The 10,466-nt window shown below is 42.0% G+C and overlaps 2 protein-coding genes across 3 annotated transcripts; both read right to left on the bottom strand.

The window, feature by feature from the left end:
* Nucleotides 1-331: 331 nt before the first annotated feature.
* On the bottom strand, nt 332-6,222 carry LOC130374716 (uncharacterized). 2 transcript variants are annotated; one of them, XM_056581644.1, is made up of 22 exons: nt 6,099-6,209; nt 5,946-6,019; nt 5,765-5,860; nt 5,557-5,681; nt 5,332-5,475; nt 5,164-5,259; nt 4,922-5,086; nt 4,740-4,836; nt 4,419-4,636; nt 4,185-4,341; nt 3,900-4,105; nt 3,706-3,823; nt 3,410-3,609; nt 3,213-3,327; nt 2,960-3,129; nt 2,795-2,883; nt 2,571-2,701; nt 2,300-2,489; nt 2,076-2,217; nt 1,883-1,997; nt 1,740-1,786; nt 373-646 (listed from the first exon to the last, which is right to left on the bottom strand). In XM_056581644.1, the coding sequence occupies exons 1-22, from the start codon at nt 6,116-6,118 to the stop codon at nt 605-607; spliced, it is 2,757 nt and encodes a 918-aa protein (XP_056437619.1). In that variant the 5' UTR covers nt 6,119-6,209; the 3' UTR covers nt 373-604. The 2 variants fall into 2 exon arrangements, with proteins under 2 accessions (XP_056437618.1, XP_056437619.1); XM_056581643.1 differs by lacking the exon at nt 1,740-1,786 and having other exon boundaries at nt 332-646; nt 6,099-6,222.
* A 310-nt stretch (nt 6,223-6,532) lies between these two features.
* ttc32 (tetratricopeptide repeat domain 32) lies at nt 6,533-7,960 on the bottom strand. Its single transcript, XM_056581450.1, has 3 exons — nt 7,797-7,960; nt 7,153-7,319; nt 6,533-6,834 (listed from the first exon to the last, which is right to left on the bottom strand). The coding sequence occupies exons 1-3, from the start codon at nt 7,928-7,930 to the stop codon at nt 6,707-6,709; spliced, it is 429 nt and encodes a 142-aa protein (XP_056437425.1). The 5' UTR covers nt 7,931-7,960; the 3' UTR covers nt 6,533-6,706.
* Nucleotides 7,961-10,466: the final 2,506 nt, after the last annotated feature.

Raw genomic sequence — 10,466 nt, 5'->3', positions numbered from 1 at the left:
TACAAGCGGACATGCAGTATTAAAAAGCGGAAGCGGAAGCGCTTCCACACTACCAAGTCGTTCCAAAGTCTGAACGTTACAAACGCTAGGAAGCACTCGAGCTAGCACTCTAGTCTCATCTCCATTGGACGCGACTAGCAAGGACGCGTCCTAACAAGGCTGCAGCCTTCACTTTGGGAAACAGCCATTGCCCCCCAACCCAAACGCCATCTTTGTATGTTGAGCAGAATTAACAATTTTGGGTCGATATGTTTTTGCCTATATATATTTTTTTTGCTTATAGATGCACTGAGCTATCGGTTCTACACCAAGTTAGGCCTTCATTTGGATAAATCAAATATCTACATTATACTCAAGCAAAAAAGAACATTAAAATAACATTTTTATTAACTTGACAATAATTTAATACAAATCAAATAATACATCGAAAAGAGAAAGCAAATCACAATCCCAAACAAGCCACTGGGTCTTTTTTGTGCCGCTGGTCCATCATGGTCAGTATCCCCGGGTCATTCTGTACTGCTGATCCATCATGGTCAGTGCTGCTGGTTCTGAAGCGTCTGGAGGAGACTGACTTTGGCCTCTTCAAAGTCTGGATTGATCTTCAGGACTTGTTGAAAGTCTCTCTTGGCTTCTTCGAAATAACCTGTAGAATAAGATGTACATTTCAGAGATGCTCAATGATGACCATGAATGAATAAATGGCGTACCGGTATTAATGTTAGCAGCAGTGTCCCATAAAGTTTCAGCAAATCATGTATAAAATTCATATGCATGATTTACATATGCGTGCAGCAACAGCCGCAGTCTTTAATTATTCTGCTGCTCATGTATGATTTCATTCTAAAGTACATGTCATGTCAATGTCTTTTCGTTGGCTCCAACTACTGTTGGACATGGAGTATTACAACCCCATCAGCAAAAACAACGATATGGTCCAACTTTTGAACTAACGATGTAATACATCTATAGTGGATCAGTCCTATAGGGAAGGCAAGAGTACATTAGCTCAAGTAAACAGAGCAACTTGCGAAGTCCATAGAGCAACAACCAAGTAAATTGCTTTACTTGGCTGTTTTCCCGATGTACCTGCGACGAATACTGCCACCATAAAATTCAATAATACGGTGTGAATATCTGATCCATGTTTGCAGGGAATGTGCGGCAGGTGACCTAGCCGCCGCATACAACAGCCGTGGACAGATCAGATACCGGAGGGTGGACTTCACTGAGGCAATAGAGGACTACACTGAGGCCATAGGGGTCGACCCTCGTTTCGAAATACCCTTCTACCCCACAGTGACTTTGGCTGTGGGGATCCAACTTCAAATTAAAGCTACGCGTTAGTATGTATATAGAGTTATTGGTGTAAGATTAATAGTCGTCACTTTATTTCAATGAAACAAATTTCTCCTGAAGTCATACATTGAACAAATATTTTAACAATGATTGCTTAAAATAGACACCCATGTTATTATCACAGGAAATTAACTCTCTCTTGGCCAGATACAAGCTTCTAACTACAGGACAGCCGAGTAGGCTTAAAACGATCACTAATAATACCTCTTAAGCAAACACGATGAAATGAACTTTGTATAAAGTTCCTCTGCCAATTCAAAATTACGTTTTCCAAACTCCGAATGAGCATTGGCAAGTATTTGCGGGTTATTTGACATAATAATATAAATGAATTATTAAATAAAATGAAGACGCTTTTATTTTAGGAAGTTGATCTGCACCGGTCCAGAGGAGATTTGCCATCTGTGTAAAGTAGTACTTCTTTGCACTGCAACCAAAGGGAGGGAGTAAGAGGTATTTAAAATCATATATAAAAAGGGCTGCAATAAAGGATGCACGTTTACATCAAGGAGGTTGTTCATACCCCTTTGTCCTTTTGCAGCGACTGGTTGTCTGACACCCGTTGAACCGCGGCACTGGCTGCAGACTCCGTTGCCAGCATTCAAGTCACAGATTACAGCATCACAGTGGACATAAATCTGTTGACAATACTGGCGTTACACAAGTTACCTTTATAGAGAATATGGTGTGATCTGCTAGCTCACATATAGTCCTACCTCATCTTGCAAGACTTCCTTATCCTTCACAAAGGAGAAAACCTTGACGGAAAAGCGTTTGAAGAGCGACGGAACCACAACCCTCTGGTCACTCACAACCGGGTGGAAGACGGTGATGTAGCGGTCTTCCAGGTTCTCGCAGCTAAACAGGAAGCGTACACAACAGAGTCACCTTCGGGCTTACAGTGACACGTGCTGCTCTCACACTACAAATGAAACAGTACCCGTCTACTATAATGTCCCAACGAGGCAGAGAGGTCCTCTCCTCCTGTAGTGTGGCCCAGCAGTTGTCCAAGATGAGCTCCAACTGGGGATTAGCCGAATGCAGCAGTGCCACCTCAAAATAAGCCGGTTGCCTCAAGTACTTCTGCACAGGATAATCTTGTGCTTGATAGAACAGCTCGTATGATTCGTCTGGGTGAAGATAAAAAAGGGGTTAGCCAAAAGTTAACAGTAGTTACAATAGCTCTTAAATGTTGCTGCAATACGACTTACCCAGGGCTAGTCTCATCTCAACCATCAGCCGTCCTGTACCAATTTCAGCTGATGGAATATTGACTAATGGTTTATTATCAAACTCCAGTGTTGCCATGTCATTGACCAAGTAGTAACAAGATACAGTGTGCCTGCAGAAGAGCAAGGAAGCAATTATAAAGGTTAGGCATGCTTCCTATAACCTTGTGGTTAGGGAACTTTATGGCTTGTCGTAAACGACCCACCTGAAGTCTGGCTCAACTGGTGACGTGTAGGCCTTCGCTGAATAATCCAGGGAGATATCATTCTCGTACAGCAAGTAGTTTCCAACGAACTAGATCGAAAAAGCTTGTTACTCAATAGCATTACAACATTTAACATCAATGCTGTCAAGAGTTCAATCTACTTACCACCCTACTAGTCCCACAGGCATTTACATTAAAAGAGAAGTGTGCAAACCGGTCATCACTGAAATATGGTTTGCACGACTTGTCTCTGAGGGTGAGCTGATGTGGAACAAGATTGGGGACAGATTCCAACTTCACACTGAGGGCAGTCATGGTCCCATTTGAGTAACATTCTGAGAATACAAATAAACCAAATATCACCTGGGTGTCAACCTGACAAACACTAAACAATGACACAATGTAGCAGACATATTACTTGTTGTGGTCAAAGGAAAGTTGCAGGCCAGGGATAATTCACTGAGGCTCCAGTTGTTGATAGGCTCCCACAGTAGCACGTCAAGCCTCGCTTTGACCGAAGACGTATCGAACAACTGGAAGACAAATTAAAGCTTGACGCAGATGTATTTAGTGTATTGATAGTGAGCGATCTTGCTTCACAGCACTTGAACTTACCTCAAAAGCTACATCCAGGGAAGTGTATGGCAAGGAAAGGCTGAGGTGTGTTCCATTTTCAGTTTGACCATAGACTCTACCGAGCTCAGGGGTAAGCATCTGTGTACCTAGCATCGTCTCAAAGTTGTGTCCCTGACTCCCATATTTCACAGTTAGGAAGAATGTAGCGTCGTCGCATGTGCCAAATACACTGGGAAGAACTAAAGAGAAATCATTGTCACCCTAACAGCATTGCAATAACAAGGAGTGCTTCAAATTGAGAGCACAGGTCTAGTTTTTTTATTTTATCAGCTTACCAACATCGTTCAGTGATGCATCCACCGCAAGAGTGTAGGAAAACGGTGTCTCTTCCGGCATGACCATAAACCCGTAGGTCAGTGGCAGGAAGTAGGCAGTAAGCAAGGGCTCTGGATTCTGAAGAAATAAGAGATTAGTTAAGACAGCAGCCTGGATGAATTTAGAATCTTTCAAAGTCTTCAAGCCACCTTACATGTTTTAAAACAACGTCGTCAGAGAAGGGCACTTGCAGCAAATAAACCTTTGAGCCATTGGAGTACTTTTGTTGTTGAAGGAACCCTTTGGCATTGCACTCCGCAGCAGACAGAACCCCAGTTGAGAAGGTGATGTTCACCAAGTTCACATCATGCAGCAGAGTGCCAAACTTAACCTTAAACACCCCTTCCTCTGGGATAGTTTCTAGATAGAAGGGATCAGAAGGGATCAAGACATACAATTATGGTTCTAGTATTTAATTTTTATGTTTTTGTAGACTTACCATCAGCAATATCTGGATACCAGGGCATCAAAGGGGTCGTGATTGGGAAGAGAACCTTATATCTTGTATCAGACTGAGTATCCTTTGCAATCCACAGCAACTCAAGCATGGGTTCCACAGTGTAGGAGAGATGGTACTGGTAATCTGGGGCATGGCTCTGAAATAATTTGTGCAGTTTTAATTAAAGCACCACTGACCCGCTATGATTCATTTCTTATTAGAGTCTAGTCAAACCTTGAAGTAACCATCAGGAGAGCCAATCGGAAGCTCAATGACTAGGTGATATTCTGTTGTAGACAGCGTGTAGCCCCTGGAAGCCATCTGAGCTTTATCCAACCTTTTTCCATTAATGCCCATGTGCATTTCCAGTATTTTCACTCTGCCAGTCAACAGGGGTGTAATGTAGCGTGGAATGTTCCATGAGATCGTGCCATCATTAACTGTCACACCACCTGTTATAGACAGAACATGGTGAACTCATTAGTGGGGCCTTTTAGTGCTTTCCACAATCAAGATGAGGGTCGTAACATGTTCCACCACTGACAGGAGACTCACCAGTAGGACAAGCAGCCATTAAATCCACAATTCTCAGACCCTGTGGCGTGGTGAAGTAAGTGCCCACTTTGACAACCTCCATCGGGACACCAGCCACCTGAAAGTTACAAGACGAGGATTTAAGAAAAAAAAAGAATCTGGCTTCAGCAAAATCTTGTGACGAATATCCAATCAACGCCTACATCTTCTGAGTAGGTCTGTGCTGTGTTGTATGGGCTTCGCACAACCAGTCGATTAGGGCTAGTCATAGCGCCATAGCCAGCCTCGTGAACCTCGTCCAGCATCATCACAGTTGGCTCAGGGGTGTAAAAGGTCATCTTCCAGATACCATATACCGTGTCATTGACCTGAGGACAAGACATTATTAGGTAGATCCTATGAAAGCATGGTCAAACTAAAATAATAATATTGAACTTTAACATACATTTAGCATTGCGTTGTTGGTCAAGTCATCCTTTATGTTCCCAGCATGTCCTTTAGTGTGAGGGCTTGCGTCTCTCTGCCCCAGGTCTTTTGAGATCTAATCAAGTCGATTAATATAAGGTTGCCAATTCAAAAACAGAAACAGTTGTTCACATAACAAGGGACCTACTTCCATGTAGTTTCTGTCACAAACGATCTCCTGGGAGGCCCAGGCAGAGTAGCTGCATGTTTTGGTCACGTCACGAGTAACCACATCCGATGTCCCGTCACTATACATTTTGAGTCTTAATCCAATATTAAAAAATGTATCATCCTAGGGATAAATAAAACACTTTTAGAGTTTGTCATTGTAACCCACAGTGTGGCATTTCAACACAAGTTTATGTGGACATACTGTGTTGTCAACATAGCAGCCCATCAAGGATGTATAGATTCTGGTGTTGCCCCATGGGTCAGATTCCATGCTATATCCACATTTAGCAGCCAAGCCTGGCGTCAGTAAAATATGTTCGGAGCCATCTAGCAGAATAAGAATTCAGTAGAAATTAGTTCATTTAAATGAGACAACCAATAATAAATCAATAATTCTCTAGACATCTTACTCGTAGCTTCAATTTCAAGTTGGTTCCCCACAGCCAAAACTTCGTCCAAAGTCAGCGTCATGTGGCTGCCCGCACAGTCTGACTTTATATCAGCATCTAGTGAACCCAAGAGTAGGCTACATTAGCTCCAATCCATAGACTAACATGCCAAGAAAATATATGGAGCAAGAAATTGTTATACTTGGCTGATTGTTCGTTTTCCGATGTGGGTTTGCTTGACCTGCGACGACTACTGCCATCAAAATCCATACAACGCTGAGGACACATCAAGTACTCAAAATGTATCCCAACATTAATACATTAACCACAAATAATAGTCTAAATAAATACTTACAAACTCAAGTGTATCGTCATAATGGCAAATAAAATGCAAGCCTACACAACCCCAAGTAGTTCAAGGCTGTTGACGAAAACACAGGTGATGAGAATGCGTCTCAAACAGCTGTTTTAACCTGCAGTCATCAGCACGTGGCTACGCGCTGCGCATGCTTAACAACTGATCAATTAAATCCAATCCGGCAGCAAGGTGGCACTAGTTTGTATAAAAACACCCTTCATTATTATCCCGCACAATAGCCAATCAAAACCCATAGCCGTAAAGGGCGGGCAAGCAATGCAAGCCTATTGTAATAGGCCCCCCTACCCAAACGCCATCTTCGTAGGTTATTGAGCAGAATTAACAATTTTGCGTAGATATGTTTTGGCCTATATATATATTTTTGCTTATAGATGCACTGAGCTATCGGTTCTACACCAAGTTAGGCCTTCATTTGGATAAATCAAATATCTACATTATACTCAAGCAAAAAAGAACATTAAAATAATAACACATTTTTATTAACTTGACAATTTAATACAAATCAAAAAATACATCGAAAAGAGAAAGCAAATCACAATGCCAAACAAGCCACTGGGTCTTTCTGTGCCGCTGGTCCATCATGGTCAGTATCCCCGGGTCATTCTGTGCTGCTGGTCCTGAAGCGTCTGGAGGAGACTGACTTTGGCCTCTTCAAAGTCTGGATTGATCTTCAGGACTTGTTGAAAGTCTCTCTTGGCTTCTTCGAAAAAACCTGTAGAATAAGATGTACATTTCAGCGATGCTCAATGATGACCATGAATGAATAAATGGCGTACCGGTATTAATGTTGGCAGCAGTGTCCCATAAAGTTTCAGCAAATCATGTATAAAATTAATATGCATGATTTGCATATGCGTGCAGCAACAGCCGCAGTCTTTAATTATTCTGCTGCTCATGTATGATTTCATTCTAAAGTACATGTCATGTCATTGTCTTTTCGTTGGCTCCATCTACTGTTGGACATGGAGTATTACAACCCCATCAGCAAAAACAACGATATGGTCCAACTTTTGAACTAACGATGTAATACCTAATCTATAGTGGATCAGCCCTCTGTTGTAGAAGGGTATTTCGAAACGAGGGTCGACCCCTATGGCCTCAGTGTAGTCCTCCATTGCCTCAGTGAAGTCCACCCTCAGGTATCTGATCTGTCCACGGCTGTTATATGCGGCGGCTAGGTCACCTGCCGCACATTCCCTGCAAACATGGATCAGATATTCACACCGTATTATTGAATTTTATGGTGGCAGTAGGCTATTCGTCGCAGGTACATCTGAAAACAGCCAAGTAAAGCAATTTAATTGGTTGTTGCTCTATGGACTTCGCAAGTTGCTCTATTTACTGGAGCTAATGTACTCTTGCCTTCCCTAGATGCTGGTTTAAAGTAAGACTGTGCGGCCCCACAGTGACTTTGGCTGTGGGGATCCAACTTCAAATTAAAGCTACGAGTTAGTATGTATATAGAGTTATTGGTGTAAGATTATTAATAGTTGTCACTTTATTTCAATGAAACAAATTTCTCCTGAAGTCATACATTGAACAAATATTTTAACAATGATTGCTTAAAATAGACACCAATGTTATTATCACAGGAAATTAACTGTTTCTCTTGGCCAGATACAAGCTTCTAACTACAGGACAGCCGAGTAGGCTTAAAACGATCACTAAGACTACCTCTTATGCAAACACGATGAAATGAACTTTGTATAAAGTTCCTCTGCCAATTCAAAATTACGTTTCCCAAACTCCGAATGAGCATTGGCAAGTATTTGCGGGTTATTTTCGACATAAACACCTTCGCTCTCCATGTCGCGTTGGTCGTGTTGTCACGTCGTTGCGGATGTGACGTAAGAGAGGTCGGCGTCATTATACATTTCTGAGAATCAAACGTCGCTATCATGGGCCTAAATACTAAATAAACCATGCATAAAGGTTATTGATTAGGTTCAATAATTGATGGACCAAACAATAAAATAAACAATCTGAACTATGATGATGGCTTGCCCTGTTACTATGTAGTTTCTAAAAACAACCAGATGGTGGCAGAATCTCTCTCTCTCTCTCTCTCTCTCTCTCTCTCTCTCTCTCTCTCTCTCTCTCTCTCTCTCTCTCTCTCTCTCTCTCTCTCTCTCTCTCTCTCTCTCTCTCTCTCTCTCTCTCTCTCTCTCTCTCTCTCTCTCTCTCTCTCTCTCTCTCTCTCTCTCTCTCTCTCTCTCTCTCGCTTTTCCAATCTTTGAGTGATGGCTCACTTATCACCATTGATATTTGTCTTTTTTTATTTTTACATAAAACTAGAATTAATCCCCAAAGCAAGCAAAACACACGTCTAAAGCCATAGCCTAGCTTGACATTTCCTTTGAAAAAAAACATTGAGCTTTACATTGGAAGGGAATCTTAACAGTGATGTGTTGGAAAACTGGGGCCCCAAAGCTTCCCTTTCAAGGAAATATTTCACATTTAACATGTAGATTCCTTCTGTCTATCTGTAAAATATTTGGCTGTTTGTCGCATTGTTCAGACCTACAGTGCACCTATTAGGTAATGGAAAGAATTCCAAGGCGCCAAATCCACCAGAAATCCACCCCCAAAATCTCAATGATACACAGCAGATAATAAAAAAGAAGGAAACCTTTCCATAAGCTTACAAGCAATTCTTGTCTGTTCTCAGGTATCTAATTTTTCCTGGTGGAAAATGCCCCCTGAGAGGAGCAATAGGTTAGATCTACTTCCTCCCGCCACATATCTTATCAGTTTGTGCGTGTGTACTGCCCTCTGGATCAAAGGAAGACCAGCCGACCCACGCAGCAGGCTGTTTACTGAGAGGGACAAACGGGAGAATAACATTGGAACCTTTATACTCACTGAGCCGCAGAGGGAATGTGGCTTGCATTCTCTGTAGTAGACGTTACATTGCTGAAATTATGTCTGAACGAAATTAAGGCTTTCCACCTGCATAAGGATGCAGGTTCTTGAAGACAAGTATTCCTTAATAGCAAATATAATAGGCCAGAATTGGAGATTCTAACATTTAGGTGTATGTTGTTGATGCTGCATCCCGAAGCATAACATATTCAGACAGATAAAAAGCTGCTGATAGAGATTTCTCCTTACATGCTCCATCAAACAGATCTATAGGTAACCGTATCTCTTGTAAAAAGCAAAAATAACCTTTATAATTTGGCAAATATGACTTGTTCGTCTGAATCTTGTTCTCATAGTCTTTGGCATCTCTTCTGTAAGTTCAAACATTGCGGATGGCTGAGAGACTTAACAAAGGGGATAGGTCCTCTGGTGTGACCAAACATTCATTATCACGTCCTGTACCCCCAGCATCTCATCTTATGGACCTAAAGCTGCATAGCAGCACCCTAGTAGCACTACTTGTGCACTCTACGCAATACCTTCCCAAAATGCGGTCTCCTTGCCACAATAAGTACTAATCTCCCGTTTCTAGTGTTCCATCTGTGTTTGACCAAACACTAAAGACACAGATTTAAAAAAAGATACATGGTTATTGTATCGAATGTTACGATATTTCCAATTATATCTCCATGAGGCCGATATATGGGAGTATATCAGTTGGATATGAACCGCTCACCTCTTTAAAAAAGCTTAATTATGGTAATTCAGTATCTGTATGGCTGAAAGATGTTCTCTCAAAGCTTAATACCTGCATCTGGAGAAAACACTTTAATTACAACTGGAAGCATGTTTTACATGTACCTTTGCATGAAAAGACCAACAAGACATTCTTTTACACTAGGGTTTGTGTAACCGTAAACCATGCAATGTCAACATTTTACTAGGCGTACTCACAATAAAACAGGGGACAATGCCAGTCAATAAAGTAAATGAGTTCACTTGTCACCATAGTGAAGGCGCGTCACTTCCATTGCTCTTCGATCCATTGGTTTGAGGTAACCTTTGTGTGTGGTAGTCAATAAAGCCACCAGCACACAAACAGAAAACCGCTGTCCGGATGGTAAGCGCGGTGGGGGGGGGCAGTTCAGTTATAGTTCTGTTGTCTGTGGTGTTTAAACGCACATATGAACATGCACATTCCTCTTTTGCATATTTTAGGAATATAAGAGTTAAGATTTCTCCGATCAGTGCGGCAGGGGCTCAGTGTCGGAAACTTAACAGGATTTGACTCTCATGTGTAAAGGCTCTTGACTCAGGAGCGGTTGTGTTATCATGGTATCGGAAGCAGACCCATGTGACACCTAGGTCCGAAGAGAAGGCCAGACTCTGGTCGTCCGCCAGCAACATTGATCTGTCTCCCTGACCCCTGGCCCTCTGAGAGGGTTTCACTGGAGGTCCAGGTCCGTTTTAACACGTTGTCAG

Source organism: Gadus chalcogrammus, chromosome 21 (genome assembly GCF_026213295.1).
Source record: "Gadus chalcogrammus isolate NIFS_2021 chromosome 21, NIFS_Gcha_1.0, whole genome shotgun sequence".
Classification (NCBI taxonomy): Eukaryota; Metazoa; Chordata; class Actinopteri; order Gadiformes; family Gadidae; genus Gadus; species Gadus chalcogrammus.
The sequence above is the reverse complement of the archived record's forward strand: the minus strand, read 5'-3'. Positions and strand labels throughout refer to the sequence as shown.

Bases quoted from the DNA above. Each gene is read 5' to 3' on its own strand.
- LOC130374716 (XM_056581643.1), bottom strand. From the start codon at position 6,118: ATGACGATACACTTGAGTTT. The intron at 5,861-5,945 runs GTATAACAATTT...TGGGTTCACTAG, and splicing joins GAAAACGAACAATCAGCCAA to ATGCTGATATAAAGTCAGAC. The intron at 5,087-5,163 runs GTATGTTAAAGT...TCTTGTCCTCAG, and splicing joins CCAACAACGCAATGCTAAAT to GTCAATGACACGGTATATGG.
- ttc32 (XM_056581450.1), bottom strand. From the start codon at position 7,930: ATGGAGAGCGAAGGTGTTTATGTCGAAAATAACCCGCAAATACTTGCC. The intron at 7,320-7,796 runs GTAGTCTTAGTG...CCATGTTTGCAG, and splicing joins TCATCGTGTTTGCATAAGAG to GGAATGTGCGGCAGGTGACC. The intron at 6,835-7,152 runs GTATTACATCGT...CTTATTCTACAG, and splicing joins GCTGATCCACTATAGATTAG to GTTTTTTCGAAGAAGCCAAG.